Here is a 15,372-nt window from a genome sequence, read left to right as displayed (position 1 = left end):
TATTTCTATCCGCAATGTAGGTATTGTACGGTAAACAATATTTTACAGCGAAAATTATGTTGCTTTTTTCGTCAAATATGCATCAAAGATGGTAAGATCGATTTAAAAATTTGTACGTATCTCAAGTTTCATTAGGAACAAACGATCGTACAGATGTTGCGATATCTCGGTTTGTTAGTTAGATAAAAAATTAATAAGGCCCTAGAAGAATTGTTTTGTTCCAAATTTTTTGATGAATGCTACGCAAAAAATTCCTATTAGAATTAAATTTTCAACTATGTTGAGGAATGAAGGTTGGAGATCCCCTTGATCATACCGATCATTGCTTATTTCAAACATTCAGAGGGCATCGTCAATTGTAAAAATGCCCGTCAAGCGTTCAGAGAAACATATTATACGGGGGTAATTTCATTGTTTCAGGCCTGAGTTGCAGTGCTCTTGAGGGAATACCATGAAGAATGGATTTTCAAATGATCAATTTTCGGATTTTCCCACATTCGTATAGCAAAAAACGTCGAGTTTGACTTGCGACCAACTGAACAAATAATTTGCTTATGAAGTAATAAAGGAAAAAAGTACAATAAAACAACTTGCATATTCGTATTTTCCCTGCGCAAAAACGTAAGAAACCACCGGTGTTATTGGGCGGACCCAAAAACTTATACAGAATACAAAAACGAAAAGTGTTAATTCTACCGCTTTTCTCGTATCTATGTTTTTCAAAATAGCAGGTATTAAATTTCAAAATCTCTTCAACTGATTGACGTAAAATTTAAACAGATATATTATATATAACATCAAATAGTCATCACTTATAAGTATTTTGGTTATTTTCAAAATTCCGATATATCTTTGACTGCGATGCAAAGTTCATTTTGGAGAAGGCCTTAAAATGTTTGTGGTATACTCCGTCGTATAAATGATATTCGCGAAGATAAGAATATGACGGTACCTGAAATTAAAGTGAAAGTTAGTTTGTGAATTATTAATATCCCTAAATAAAATCGGAACATAGGACACGTTCATACATTAATTTTGAACGCAGCTGTGCCGCCATCAATGCCGTGGGTACACGAAGAAGGGTGTTTTACGTTATCTGGGTTGCCTCGACGTTCGTCTATTATTCGTCGTATAATAGACGGCAGTATTTGTGGGAAAATTTTTCTATTCGAAGCATACACAACTCATCGGTATAATAAGAACGTTCGGTCCAATAAGGTACCTCAAAGGGAGCGTTACAAAAGTTTCGTGAGGATTGATTATTGCCGTAGATAAATTAATTAAATATTCGCGTGAAATCGACGTATCGCTGCGATTACTGATCTTTTCCTTATTTGCGCAACATTTACAGCGGTGATGATGCCAACTGCGAAAATGACCGCCAAGCGTCCGGAAAAATTTCTCCAGTTAACGAAAATCATCCTTCATGGTTTCAAGGTTTTCGGTCTCGCCCCATTTTCCGTTCAAGCTAAAAATTTGTTTGCAAACTTTGGCAAGCCTGTGTGCATCTGGGCCTTCAGTTTCTCCAAAATCGGACTGGTTTATAATCTCCTACTGGCAATTTTGATTCCAATTGCAAATGTGCTGTTAGTTCCAAAGTATTTGGTTGCGGATTATGAAGAAAAATTTCAGCTGAGATTATCCTGTGACATCGCGTGGAGCATCGTCGCGATTTCAACAGTTTGGGTTGTTATTGTTTCCTGGACTTTTAAGCAGAACAATGCTGTAATTATTATGAATAGACTTATCGATACCGACTTTAGACTTTCTCTGAAGAAAGGGCCAAATATTACAGGTAGATTGATGCTATCTGTTGTACACGGGGTGATGAACGTTTCTTTGTGCATTGCTTTCAGTGTGGTAGAATATAGATACGACCTAGTGTATTTCGTAGTCACAATCCTACCATGTATATTTATTTCTTGCTTTATTACCGAATATTTCTTGATTGTTGGACTTCTAGAGGCGGAATTTTACCGAGTTAACAATATGCTATTAAAGTGCAAGGATTTTCACTACCTTTCATCCGCCATACCTTTTCTCAGCAGCGAATCAGAGATATCGGATTTGTCAACTCACAATCAGTTGTCAGCTCTTCGATCACTTCTCAGCATTCGTACATCGATTTTTGAAATTACTAACGACGTTGCGAATTTTTTTTCATTTCCGATCTTAATGTGCGTCTGTCATACCTTCGTCACGCTCGTTTACTGGGTTTATTGGATAATAATTATCTTTCTTAGCTCAGATTTACCGTTTTTGGTGGCTCGTGTTGCTAAAGAGATATTTTTAACATTTGTCATTGCTTATCCCGTCATTCTTCTTGTGTACAACGTTCCAAAAACTGTAAACGAGGTAATTGATTTTCTTTCAATAATACTAACAACATCGGTTGCAAATCAACTCTCGTTGTGACAAAATTCATGCGATACCGCAGGCAAAGCGAACTGGTCTGGTAATTCACAAGCTGATGGACGCAACAGCGATACCGGTAATCAAGGCAGAGGTAACGCGGACTATTTCTTTCCGCAATTACAGATTTATGAATGCTGTTTTATTATTTTTTATTCATCAGAGGTATGCAGATATTTATTCAAAAAAGTTAATCCGACGTTTCCTTTTCAGCTCACCGAATTCTCTCTCCGGATACTACACGAAGAATTGAATTTCACAGCGTATGGTTTCTTTCGGTTGGACTTTACGCTCTTACATTCGGTGAGTGTAATATTTTACAATAATTATTTTGATTATCTGCTCTTATTTTTCATTGATCTTGCTTAATTGCAGATGTTAGCAGCGTTGGTAACCTACCTTGTTATTCTGGTCCAGTACTCTGGGTAGCTGCATAACTGCTATAGCAGTGCAACGACCGCTGAGATTTCGATTATAAATCTGTTTGGTCAATCGGCACTCCACACGAACTATTTATGATTAGTTTGCATATGAGCAGTAATCAGATCCTTTGCAGTAGACTTTGAAGTCACCAAGTTGTAAACGCAATTGAGTAATTATGTAACGAGCTTGTACTAATTGATCTTGATACAATTGTTATGTCCAATGTGAGATATAGGTATACGATTTCCATAATTTTAAGTGCTTCAATTCCAAATGAGTCAATTTGTAAATTTTTGTAGATAAAACGTTTATAAACAGTGATTATTATTCATGTGCATGCGTATTTACCGAAATAATTAAATATTCTTTTCTATTGAACCAAATTGTCTCTGATTTGCAGGCGCCATGCGGTGCTAGTTTTTTTTTTCAAATGTATCGTTCGTTCAAGACTATACTTCATTGTCAGCCAACGAATATACGAGGGGATGATTTTCAACAACAGACACATAATATGTGTCTATAACATGATAAAGGGTAGGTGAATTGGCGCGTGGGAAATTCGAGATACGAGTTAATAAAAGTAACCAACAGGAGAAAAGCAACAACTTGTCAAATAATTGCATAAAAGCTTCAATTTATGAAGCTACGAACCATCAGCATGCATCCGTTGGGATTTCACCGTTCTCTATAAAGGGATGGCCAACTTCATCAGATCCGAGGCCTACCGTTTACTCTCCAGACTCCGTGTTTTTCTTTGCCTTGTCGCGATCGACCGGTTTAGCCGTTCCTCTTCAGCACTGATCTATGTAGGTAGATCGGGTAGATCTCTGCTCCTCGTTGTCAGTCAACGCCGCCGCGCCGTTGACGTTTCGGTCTATTTCGAATAGAGCGCGTCGCCCGTGTACCACGTGACATGTCACGTGTCAAAGGGGGGCGCGGCTCATCGTCAGCTGATTTGGCGAAGCTGGTGATGGCAGATATAATCATGGGGGAAGACGCTGTGGAGCCGCAAGAGAACAAGGAGAATGAGGAGAACGAGGCTGACGCGGGAAGCGGAGACGACAACATAAACGAAGAAGGTAAATTGCGGGGACAGTTAAATTCGCGAAGCGTTATCGCGCCGTAGGAATAGAAAAATCTGGCGTAAATGCCTTATAACCCTCAAACCGAGGAATTAGGGAATTGCTTGGTTCAGGAAAACGTGGTAATTGAACGAACTGATTACAGAATTTGAGGCGATCAATGCCCAGCTGGACCAATTGAATTCGGCGCTGGATTCCCTTGAGAGAAAAAATGACGACATCCACGCAGAGCTAGTGGAGCTGTTAAAGTCGAACCGCGAGGCCAGAGAACAATTCCAGGAATCGCAAAAAGAGCAACTGCAAAGTTTCGAAAAGCCAAATCCGTAATTCAACAATTCTAAAACGCAGGCTGTATCCTTGTCGACCTCGTACGGATCAAGTATTACTATGAACCAAATGTCACAATATAAGAACAACGATAATATTGTTGTTAATTATATTGTCACCTTTGTTTAGAGACAAACTTAAACATCTTTTGCAGCAGTTTCCCTCTAGTGCAATGCTGTTTCAAATCTGACAGGCTTTAATCGGAGTTTGTTGGTCTCGTAGTCTTAGAATATTTTATTGTATTTGAGGGAAAAAGCTCTGGCTACTTGCACTACATTCGATTTACTTGTGACATAAAGTTAAACAGAATCAAACTTCAAAAATAGAATAACAAACCTGCCAGAGGTGACTGCGGCTGATTTTTGTTTTCCTTAAATTTTCACATAGACGCAGAAATATTTAAGTTAGCAGGTAATAGTCTAGGGGACAATTATTTACTAGTTGGGTTTAAAATGTGATCGAGTAACGATATGACTTACGAAATTGTATGTTTAACTGTATACAAATAACTGCATTGTTACTATGTTAAGGTAAACGGTTTTCTCTTAGGGAAAGCGTGCTTTAGTTTCTTCTGTGACAAAAGGGCGTTTATTACACACATACATGTGTACACTGGTGTAAAATAATCTTCTAATGATTGTTCATTGATTCACTGTATTATTCTTATGAACGGTGTGTAAAAAGAATTTTGACAATAATAATCTTGGAAACAATGTTGAAGCGTGATAAATTTGAAAAAAATTTATTACATGGTGCAACGTCATCAAATTTGCACTATGTGTAGTTGTACTTGCAGATAATACATATAAATTTATGGATATGGAAAAAAAAAGCATTGCTGTAGCTGGAATGAGAGGTTGATAAAATTTGTGTATATTAAGTAAAGAATATAAACAATAAAGAAATCGAGATATTACCAGAGTTTATTTAAAGTAGATTTGCCATTAGCTATGTTGTATGACTGATGTTAATGCCAAATAAGCTGGTAGAACGTGTTTGATATTTGAAGTTTGAATTCATTCGTATGTACATACGTACATTTGTACATTTTTTAATCGATTTACACGAAAGATTTCGCTAATTCATTACATGCTATTGATTTTACAGAACATCTCCTTCATAGTTCTCAGGGTCCAAGGCGAGTATCAACAGTTCTTTAAAGATTTCCAAATTGCATTCAGTGACTATGTTTGTGTTGGGTTTATTCGACGCCAAGTGATCTATGACAACCTGGCCTCTAGTTCGACGTCCAGTTAATTCTATATCTGCGTGATGTTCAATTAGTTTTGTAGCCATGTCAGGTCTGAGAACTATAGCAGCTAAAATTTCGTCACAAGGCGTATAAATAGCGGATTCTTTATTACTATTCAAGTAAAATTGATAAAGAGTAGACATCAATTGCACTTCTGGAGTATTAATTTTCCCAAATACATGGTCTTGCCATTTCTGTAATTGTCAATGAGACAAACAGTTAAAGCGTGTTAAAATAACTGACAAAAATACTTCAATTCGTTGCTGCCTATCCTTACCTGTTACCGTTAATCCATTTATACATAAATTTATCATCAAACTATGAAATATTTTACAATGTGTTATACAAAAGTACTCACAGGATCCATAGCGCACTTTATGCATGTCTCCCATGGTAAAAGCACGTATGGTTTTATACTGTTCGCCAAGAAAATGTGAACGCTCTCGGGATCGCTGTAAAAATTAAACTCCGCTTGTGCTGTGATATTGCCTTGAGCTAAAAGAATTAATCGGATTACTACAAAAGTATAGAATTCATAATAATTGATTTCAAAATAAATCAAATAAAATCTTGCAGGGATATATAAGAAAATTATTATTTACCGGTGTAGTTGCCGCCCATTACATAAAACGCTTTAACTTTGCTGATGAAATCAGGGTATAACCTAATAGCTAATGCTATATTGGTCAAAGGACCGATACAAGCTATAGATACTTCTCCTGGAAATAGTATAAATTTCATGGATATTTATAATTGATAAAAGCGGTGGAGTGTAGTACTAAATTTGAATATATTCAATTAGATTCTTTGTTTAGTACCAGGGTTTTTGCAAACCATTCTATACAACGCGTGTACAGCATGTTCTTTTTGAAGTTTGCTTATGTCCAGCTTATCCTTAAACATATTTCCAAATCCATCAGGCCCGTGAAATTGCTCAGTAGCGGATATCCTGGCATTTTCTGTGCTCAGTAATGGAGAATGAGCACCTTTGTAAACTGGTATCTAGGGTAGAAATCGACACTTTACACTTGTCAAATTATTATTAACGTTATCTTAACAGATTGGAATGTATTTTTCATAGAAATTGAAAATTTTGTGGAATTTTATAATTTTTTTAATATTCAACTGGAAATACTGAAACTTACATCTGCAAGACCGCATGTCTGTAGTGTCCTGAAGACATTATTGACCACATTTTCTACGATTGTATTTCCATTAACACATGTCACTGCCAGTAGTTGAATTTTATTCAATTTGTGCGCCCCAGCTAGCAGAATTAACGCAAGAGCGTCATCAATACCTGCATCGCAGTCAACTATGACCAGTTGTTTTTCCATGTCAATAATTTTGATAAAAATGAGAAACTGTTTGAACCAGTCTACTTTAGGCTAATCAATCTAGTGAGGCGATTGTGAATGTTGTAATACCTCCCGGTCAACTGAGAATAAAGGTCAGTGGTCAGAAAGATAATATAAGTAAAAAATAATGAGGGAGATGAAAAAATAAGGTATCTGAGTAAGCCCTCTTACAAAGAAGAGGAAATATCACATATTAAATTAAGATTTTATATTTGCTATTTTGTCAGCAAGCAGTTGATAACATTTGATATGTTTTGACAATTTTAAGTTCAGGGACAGAATTATCATAGTGAAAAAATTGTTTACTGAAATATTCTTGGTTTATTATTAGAGCTTAAACTTGTTCTTAGTATATATCCTCCATTTGGTTTTAAGAAAATAGCGTAACTGTTGTCCCCATCGATGTAAAAATTGTGCTCTTTTAATTCCCAGCTTGTGGGGCTGTCCGAAAAGCCTTGCACGTCAATACTGACCCAAGGTATGGTTTCTCTCGTTTTGACGTAGCTTTTTAACTCATTAAATATTGTTTCAACTTGTTTCTGAGTTATAAAACCTGTCCACCTGATACAGCGCACTTGTCCAACTTCTGTCCATGGTTCTGAACACTTATAGCTATTCAAATAAGAATTTTCTGCACTGTTCTTTCTGTAAAATATGTAAAAATAAATATATTCTCAAAAAGTATGAGATAATTTAGCAAGACTATGAAGACATCGCAGAAACTATTGAAAATCAACTCACAAATCACCGCCAATACTCAAAACACCCAGCCATTCGAAGAGCTCTGAATGATTTGTGCTGCTGTTGATGATGGGGATCTTTATGGAATACTCGCATTGGTCAACTTTCTTTTGACGGCAAAGCTTAACTGTGTAACCGCGCTTATCAAACCACGCAGCTATTGACGATGGACACAATTTTTTATCTGTAATGTGGAAAATCATCAAGTGTATATAAAAGTCTGGGTCTAAAAAGTTGGGAGTAATAGTTGACAAATCGAAGGTGATTAATCGTAACACATCTTTGTTCAATATAGTAACTAGAAGAACTTCCCTTTACAGTATTGTACTTGGAAAGAATTCAGTAATTGAGATGAGTGCTAAGCAGTCAGACAATAATCTCATCTTTGTTGTGGTTAATATTTACCCGGAGGTTCCCAAGCCAATATAACGTTGAACCTCTGATGTAGATTATTTGTCAGTGACTCCCTGACGTGTTCATAGTTCTTCTTGCCTGGTGTAAAACTTTCTTCTTTCAAATCAATAGTCACGACTACGATCGCACACCGGTAATCAAAAATAAGAAAAAAAATAATGATTTGAACATATGAGTGACCCAGTCAAAACACAGCATACATATTTCAAATAATAATTATTACACAAATGACAGATAAAGCATAGCTGCTAACGTTTTGTGCGAATTTAAAAAAACCACTACGCTAAATGTCTGAAATGATGAAATTGAATATGTTGATGTGAATTTAATTGAAAATAACAAATAATAATGAAATAAAAACCAGCCATGTAGCAATGATTAAAAATTTATAGTATATTCTCCATTGTATTAGAACGGTACATTGTATCGATCAACAAAGATTACAGTAATATAAAAGTTGCCAACATTCCCAACCGAGAGAAACGTCAATTAAACAAAATATAAAAAATATGAGGCACTTAATCAGTACTTAATTATCTATTCGTAGTATCAATATGACTAGTACATAAGTAGCAGTCATAGAGAAAACTCAATTATTTTATCATTGCTAAGTAATTTAAATCAACTCCAATCCCGTTTTCTTTTTCTTTACATTCTTCACAGTTTTCAACATTTAATTTAGTCCACATGAATATTAAATACATGTACATATGATTATATAGTACAATTAAAATTCATTTCAGCAATTTTGGTAGACTCACAAAAGTGTTATTATTCTATCATTACGGACACATACTACAATGCTAGTCACCTATTAATATTAATATTGATTAATATTATGTGTACATTTTTATAAAAGCTTGTGCTCCGTTATTCAAACTTTAGATCTGAGACATATTTGTTTAAAGCTTCCTTTTCAAATAGTTCAAACATTCATGAACAAAAACTACATCATTGAGGGTTTACTACATTAATTAGTAATTTTTGTAATTATTTTCATTCGTAACATTTTTTTACTCGTTCATTACTAGCCTGTAAGAAAAACCAACTATTAATTCAACCAAATTGTGCAAAGAATCGGTAATTAAAATTAGTTTCAACATCAACAATAGCTGTCTGTATGACATTCTTGCACCAGTACATATATTTTCTGGACGGAAATCTCTGTCTGAAATTTCCATTTCTGGACAACTAACAGTTTTTAGACAAGTGCCCTAATTATTCACAGAATTTTTTTCGACGTCTTTTCGATCACTCAAGTGACTAAGTAATCTGGAGTAATAAAAATTTGCTGTGAAAAAATGCGAAATGCTTTGCCCAATTTATTTTTACACAAAAGAATTTTTGTGAGAAATTTCAATACCAGACAGAGGTATTTCCGACAATCATTTTGTTACTTTTCTTGAAATCTATTGAAAAAAAAGACTGTCACAGCGATTCAGACCAAACTATCTGTGCCTCAACTGATTACAAGCGAGTTTATATATATTACAAATTATTCACGTTGTAAAATTATTATTAATTCACTTTTCGACTATCTTAATTCATTACAGTCAATTCTTTAACAACTTTAAGCGTAAACAGTCACAGTAATCTTGTCTAATAATTGCAGTAAACAAATACAATAAATACTTGAAGCAGGTATAATACAGTAAATTTTTTGAGAGATCTGACTAAATACGAGTCTTTCTATGCTTTAATTTTTCAATAATAATAATTAATGCAGAAATTACTGACGGATTTGACAGGTCACAGAAAGGAAAACAAATAAATTAAAAAAATAAACAGGAACAATCTGCAAAGTCCGGTAACGATGTCTATAGTTCGTAATGGAAGTTGTTATTGAGCATATCGATATTTTTACATGTAGGCAAGTATTTTGCACGCGATTATAAAATTGAAAAAATGTTTCATCACTATGCATGTGTAAATTGTCATAAAAATAGAATTTCACACAGATATTTTGCGCATGACTATTATTGCTATTATTCTTAAAATCGTGCCGCCTTAGAAGAATGCCCATTGTATAATTAATTAAGCTAACGACAATGTCGGACTTATATCCAAGTCGATGTTGTTTATTCTCAGCTCACTTTGGAATACGTTCAATTCTGCAAGTGAAATGCCTTGCCAACTTTCTAATTCCGACAGACGTCGTAAATTATCACAATTCTGCATCAATAATCTTACAGTTTTCATCGATAGATCGTCGCTGTAAAGTATTTTCAGCTCCTCCAACTTGTTCATTGGATTCTTAGACAAAACTCTGGCCATTGTATCGTCACCGATACCTGTCGATGATCCTAATTGTATAAATTTAATGTTTACGCAATGAGAAAGAAGGAATTCAAGATGCAGGTGTGCACAGTCAGCCACACACTTAATGCGCTCTAAATATTTGAATGGTGGAACAAATAATTTAGCCGATACTATTGCCGCGTGTTCATCAAACTCACAATTGTAAAGAACTAGATGTTTGAGCATCGGGCAAAATTGACTAATGTAAATGAGCGCATTTAAATCAATTTCGTTAACATGCTCCAAATGAAGACTCGTTATTTTGGCACCCCTAGTTTCAAGCAGTTCTTTCATTCTATCTGTAAAGAAATCTCCGCACAAAAGTTTCAACTCTGTTAAATTGTTCAGTCTTGACAGAATTAATAGATCATTAATAGATTCGTCAAGCACGATTGATACTTTAGTCAAATTTGGACACATTTCTACCAAGAGGTGCAAATGCTCTGTCGTGACGTCTCGGCTTTCGAATATCTTCAAGTTGAATGGCTTTTTGTAGGTACTGGTATTTCTAATATATTCTAAAATGTATCCGAATTCATCGCATCTGCCGATATTTTCCAAGTTCGGATGCTCTAGTAATAACTCAGCGTAACCAGCTCTGGAAACTGAGGTTCTGAACAATTGGATCTCGCGCAGCTGCCAGCACTTTTGTAAAATCGTCAGGCAACGATCGGTGACAGACCTTGAAGCTGTGACATCTAATTTTTGTAACTTGGGACAATTTTGCCCAACCGCCGTTACTATACTGTTTGTGCAATCGAAGCAGAGCGTAAATGATGTTAAATTAGGCATGGCAGATACTCCTTGAATGATCATCTTTTCTATACCGGAAGTTTTCCATCCCGCGGATCCTGACCCTAAATCTAATATCTCTAAGCCTGTCATGACGTGTAAATTTTTGTAAAAAATATGTCTCATAATTTTAGGCCACACAGAAAACTCGATGGTTTTCAAATTTGAGTGTATCACAACCTCGGTAAGATTCACAACGACATTCAACTCTGAGAGATAAGATGTTATGCGATAATACTGATTGCAGCTGTTCTTAATTTTAGTGATGAGATTCAATATCGATTTCAACACTTCCACTGACATTCTGTCGTACAAATACCACGGAACGTTGGATACCAACTGTAGTTTTATCCACTCTAGCCACGAATTTAGAGTAGCTATACCATGAGCAGGATCAGTTGATGACATAATACAAATAGGCTGCATGATGTGCCGTCCGACATCAGTTACGAATTGGCCAACCGACCTGAGGGCCAATTCTTCCAGCGAAGCTATTTGGTGTTTCTTTGGCATTTTGTCAATCTGATACCTCTCAAGTTTTTCGTTTGTCACTTATCCTTTATTATTTAGAGATTTTATTTAGCTTTCCAACAACTCACCAAAGCGATTTTTGATATTACGGTCGAAGAACGAAGGTTTTCCCTCGATACCGAGCGTTTGGAAATCTTCTTTAACCAAGGAAAGTATCAAATGGCCAGACGGAGTTACAGCGAGTGAATTCTGGGTGTCAATGTGACTCTCTATTGCCAGCACACTGACCTCACCTGAAATTGTTCATTAGATGATATTCAGTTACAAAAAGTAGCCAGTTAAAAAGGCAGCTCTGTTAAATAATTTTTGCATACATGCAAAGTAATCTACTACAGATGCTATTGAAAATAATTCTGTATAATTAAACCTGATGGCGAAAAGAAAAAGTTGTTTCCGTCAAAAGAAGTAGTGGAAAAATGAAAATTCCGTGGCGGACAGTTTATTTTTTTTAACTACCTGCTGATAAACAAATGCATACAAGGTTCTGAAAATTTGCTAAATATGGCGTTTGCAGATCGATTGTAAGTTAAGAAACACGGAAAATTTTCCATCCTATTAGTGCTTCACCGGCGGGAAATCAAGAGTAGAAAAAGTGCAACGAAGTGTTTTAAAATTATAATGAAAAATTGGTGGAAATATTGAATTACCGTTTTTCACAAAGGCCTCGATGAATTCTTTGTCAACCAGTTCGGATGCTGATAAATTGTTGACTCTGTAATAGTCGTTGTCTTCGTTGAACGATTCGAAATAATGCGGTGGTAAATTAACTGTATCAGGAATGACGACAGATACCTGGCAATAATCCAAGAATTATTTAAAATTACGTAAATCTCTCGTTACAGCTTCGCAGCGCAGCATAATAAAATCAACCTAACCTATAATTTATAATCGCGAGATCGCGTTATACCGCTTACCGAGTGGTTGAAATAGTGTTTTCTAATCACGCCCGTCACGTTCTTTGTTAAACAATCCGAATGATCGACCTTGAAGTAGTGCTGCGGGGCTTTAAAGTCCCACACTTCTGGGCACAGCATTTCCCGATTATTAATGGAAATGCGTACACCGCGTCGTACGAACAGGCATTGCGGTTATTGTCAGTCAGAAAGGTAAGAACCAAGGAAACACCGACAAGCTATCCAATTGCGTATTACGCCTAGTCTTGTATTGTATTTTATTTCGTTATTGACATAATACAGCGATCCTCGTATTGGGAACGATGGAAAATAATTCAGATAAACTTCGTACGCTTACGTTTCGAACAGCTGTTTTCTATGTATTAAATTAAACTTTATTGTGACGGCCGTCGCATATGCGCTCATGCGTACGTACCACAGACCAGTGATATATGTATACGTACGGTATACATAGGCATGTATGTAGTACAGTCCACGCATTAAATTTCTTCGAGTCTGGCTTTAGACAGAAGCCTAGAAACTTATTACAAAGTTAGTTCCAACAACCGCCGCGTGCGTCGAAACGGCGCTCCCTTATAACAAACAAAGGAGCATCAGCTGACGCTGACATCGAACATCTAGATTCTAGAGTTGACAAGTCAGAACGCGTCGCGATTGCAGGACTCGGTGTGTTAGTTTCACAATCAGCAGTCACCGGTTTCGGTTAGTTTTACCGGAATTTTTCCCTGATTCAACATAGATTTCCATCGTCTGATGAATCTGGTATTTCGTAATATTGCAACCTTGTCCATGAAGTTGGTCGCAACTATTAAATTAGATCTGAATTCGTCATAGCTCGCCGATGCGCATTTGTTTCATTAATTTTTCCAAAGAAACTAACACGTGTCGGCATCAGTGCGGTTTACATAATTTATAGATATTGACAGGCTGCCTTGTAATAATTAATCGTAGAATTGGATTTACTCGCGTTGGTACATATAAAAATTCTCCAATGTTTCGATCAACACGCGAGTATAACAGGCGCGATTTCTAGTTCGGTTATTTCGGATGTTCGTTTCCTCAGAATCCATCTTGTTTTTCGAATAAATATACGTGTGATTACTGTTCAAAAAACTGATTTGCTTGCTCTATTGCAATTTTGTGAAATGATTCGTTTCACGCGTCGATGTGAAAGACAATTATCGGCAACTCGAAGAGGGAATTGACGAGGTGCCAAAACACTGGTAAGTGAGTTTTTCATACGATTTGTGCTGATCGGCAGTTGATTATTTTTCAATGTGTCCGTAGAATGGAACCATTTCTATGGTTACCAAAGTATTACATGTGACTGGTCGTATATTGTTGCATTGTATTGTTACTGCGCACGGTCGAAACTTCATTCGACACAGCTGATTTAATTAAGAAACAAGGAAGATAAGATAATGAGTTATTTGTCCTTATGAAACAAATAATCGACCGTTTATTATTTTCTCATTTTATTACGAAACTAGCAAAGACGTGTACGTTTTCGTAACAATGCCCATAATTATATGTATAAGTAATAGTACACCATATTATTTGCAATATAGTTTTCTTTGTTTTTTTATGTACCCCTATTGCGACCGGCGCAATTTACACATCAAATGCTATACCTAGGAATAATACCCGTACAAATCAAGTATATTTAAAATACGTACAAACCGATTGACGCATACACGACAAATTCTCCAATTATAACGCGTGTTGATGAATTGAAATTGTTTTGATTGAATCTCGAGCGAAACCCGTAATACCAAAATGGCGTATTTTCGCGTACCTGCGTCAAAAATCAAATATCCTGTCACTCAAATTCGACCGGATTTTTCATCATTATTCGTATATTTAATAAATAAGAATATAAATACGGCAAAGAAAGCTATAATTTTATTCTTCTAATGTTCTAATTAGTTTACTCGTGTTAATATATTCTCGATACATTACTCACGTCACAGCCTAAAATACCTATTTGATTCTCGTATAAAGTAACGTAAATACTTGTACGTATATTACACTATATGCAAATAAAATTGGAATATTTTCATTTCAATTGTATAGTGTATATTTTACACCATAATAAAATATTCTCGTCACTTACATTAATATTATTATTACACAGGGTTCTTATAGCGAGTTTTTTGGTTTCCGTCTTTCATTCCACACTTATTCATTTTCTCGTTAGTCTTTGTTATATAGTTTATTCGGATGGTTTTTTTTTTCTACAGTACGCATTTCCGGGAATATAATATCTCCTGCAGCGATAGCAGACATGTTTTTTAAACATAGATATACACGTGGGTAAATCAACTTCACACGATTGAGGTAGTATATAAGTGTAGTCGCAAAGTTGCGTGTTTATCCAATTTTCCACATTTTTGCCGACTTGATGTTTATTGGCGTATTATATGGACAATGATTCGTATGTAACGTGTGAGCAATAAATAATAAGCTCTCTGAAATGAAGAAAAGTAACGGGGTTGGGGGATACAAGTCAGCGAAGAATGTGGACAATTGTTAGATGAAAAGTACTAGCAATATAAAAAGTTCGTGGAAGTCAATTCGTTAATCAAACCTCGTGCGTATCACGAATTGAAATTCTACTTCAATTCTCAAAATTTATTCGTTACAATTGCTTATTTTATATTGTTATATGCTTTACGGAATGTTATACGATGACTGTTATGAGAAGGAACAACGTTTTCTCTCATTCAGGCACAATTAGCCCGATGAAATTGAATCTCTATAATACAATTATATCCGTCATAATATGAGTATGTTTAAAGTATTGCCAAAGTTCATTATTTGATACGAAA

The 15,372-nt window shown here is 35.6% G+C and overlaps 5 protein-coding genes across 6 annotated transcripts; 2 read left to right on the top strand and 3 right to left on the bottom strand.

The window, feature by feature from the left end:
• Positions 1 to 1,374: 1,374 nt before the first annotated feature.
• On the top strand, positions 1,375 to 2,841 carry LOC124297804 (gustatory receptor 23a-like). Its single transcript, XM_046749122.1, has 6 exons — positions 1,375 to 1,795; positions 1,964 to 2,116; positions 2,249 to 2,355; positions 2,438 to 2,506; positions 2,626 to 2,715; positions 2,788 to 2,841. Exons 1-6 carry the CDS (start codon positions 1,375 to 1,377, stop codon positions 2,839 to 2,841), a joined length of 894 nt encoding a protein of 297 aa, XP_046605078.1.
• A 912-nt stretch (positions 2,842 to 3,753) lies between these two features.
• On the top strand, positions 3,754 to 5,160 carry LOC124298863 (bublin coiled-coil protein). 2 transcript variants are annotated; one of them, XM_046751418.1, is made up of 3 exons: positions 3,754 to 3,914; positions 4,063 to 4,268; positions 4,632 to 5,160. In XM_046751418.1, exons 1-2 carry the CDS (start codon positions 3,806 to 3,808, stop codon positions 4,242 to 4,244), a joined length of 291 nt encoding a protein of 96 aa, XP_046607374.1. In that variant the 5' UTR covers positions 3,754 to 3,805; the 3' UTR covers positions 4,245 to 4,268; positions 4,632 to 5,160. The 2 variants fall into 2 exon arrangements, with proteins under 2 accessions (XP_046607374.1, XP_046607373.1); XM_046751417.1 differs by having other exon boundaries at positions 4,063 to 5,160.
• On the bottom strand, positions 5,149 to 6,833 carry LOC124298860 (inosine-uridine preferring nucleoside hydrolase-like). Its single transcript, XM_046751413.1, has 5 exons — positions 6,642 to 6,833; positions 6,315 to 6,498; positions 6,099 to 6,215; positions 5,855 to 5,991; positions 5,149 to 5,690 (listed from the first exon to the last, which is right to left on the bottom strand). Exons 1-5 carry the CDS (start codon positions 6,831 to 6,833, stop codon positions 5,346 to 5,348), a joined length of 975 nt encoding a protein of 324 aa, XP_046607369.1. The 3' UTR covers positions 5,149 to 5,345.
• Positions 6,798 to 13,187, bottom strand: LOC124298858 (ribonuclease P protein subunit p40-like). Its single transcript, XM_046751409.1, has 7 exons — positions 12,545 to 13,187; positions 12,278 to 12,422; positions 11,699 to 11,863; positions 8,001 to 8,126; positions 7,596 to 7,779; positions 7,161 to 7,499; positions 6,798 to 6,934 (listed from the first exon to the last, which is right to left on the bottom strand). The coding sequence occupies exons 1-7, from the start codon at positions 12,662 to 12,664 to the stop codon at positions 6,931 to 6,933; spliced, it is 1,083 nt and encodes a 360-aa protein (XP_046607365.1). The 5' UTR covers positions 12,665 to 13,187; the 3' UTR covers positions 6,798 to 6,930.
• LOC124298850 (uncharacterized) lies at positions 8,379 to 11,753 on the bottom strand. The gene has a single exon (XM_046751394.1). The coding sequence runs from the start codon at positions 11,610 to 11,612 to the stop codon at positions 10,044 to 10,046; it is 1,569 nt and encodes a 522-aa protein (XP_046607350.1). The 5' UTR covers positions 11,613 to 11,753; the 3' UTR covers positions 8,379 to 10,043.
• Positions 13,188 to 15,372: the final 2,185 nt, after the last annotated feature.

This window comes from Neodiprion virginianus, chromosome 2 (assembly GCF_021901495.1).
Source record: "Neodiprion virginianus isolate iyNeoVirg1 chromosome 2, iyNeoVirg1.1, whole genome shotgun sequence".
Lineage (NCBI taxonomy): Eukaryota > Metazoa > Arthropoda > Insecta > Hymenoptera > Diprionidae > Neodiprion > Neodiprion virginianus.
This window is presented reverse-complemented; position numbering and strand designations above follow the sequence as displayed.

Bases quoted from the DNA above. Each gene is read 5' to 3' on its own strand.
- LOC124298863 (XM_046751418.1), top strand. From the start codon at position 3,806: ATGGCAGATATAATCATGGGGGAAGACGCTGTGGAGCCGCAAGAGAAC. The intron at 3,915-4,062 runs GTAAATTGCGGG...AACTGATTACAG, and splicing joins CGACAACATAAACGAAGAAG to AATTTGAGGCGATCAATGCC.
- LOC124298858 (XM_046751409.1), bottom strand. From the start codon at position 12,664: ATGCTGTGCCCAGAAGTGTGGGACTTTAAAGCCCCGCAGCACTACTTC. The intron at 8,127-11,698 runs GTGAGTTGTTGG...GTGCGATCGTAG, and splicing joins TAATATCAAAAATCGCTTTG to TCGTGACTATTGATTTGAAA. The intron at 7,780-8,000 runs GTAAATATTAAC...TCCACATTACAG, and splicing joins ATTGGCTTGGGAACCTCCGG to ATAAAAAATTGTGTCCATCG.
- LOC124298850 (XM_046751394.1), bottom strand. From the start codon at position 11,612: ATGCCAAAGAAACACCAAATAGCTTCGCTGGAAGAATTGGCCCTCAGG.
- LOC124297804 (XM_046749122.1), top strand. From the start codon at position 1,375: ATGACCGCCAAGCGTCCGGAAAAATTTCTCCAGTTAACGAAAATCATC. The intron at 2,117-2,248 runs GTACATCGATTT...TTCTTAGCTCAG, and splicing joins TCGATCACTTCTCAGCATTC to ATTTACCGTTTTTGGTGGCT. The intron at 2,507-2,625 runs GTAACGCGGACT...TTTCCTTTTCAG, and splicing joins TACCGGTAATCAAGGCAGAG to CTCACCGAATTCTCTCTCCG.
- LOC124298860 (XM_046751413.1), bottom strand. From the start codon at position 6,833: ATGGAAAAACAACTGGTCATAGTTGACTGCGATGCAGGTATTGATGAC. The intron at 6,499-6,641 runs GTAAGTTTCAGT...TTTCTACCCTAG, and splicing joins AGACATGCGGTCTTGCAGAT to ATACCAGTTTACAAAGGTGC. The intron at 5,691-5,854 runs GTGAGTACTTTT...TGACAATTACAG, and splicing joins TAAAGTGCGCTATGGATCCT to AAATGGCAAGACCATGTATT.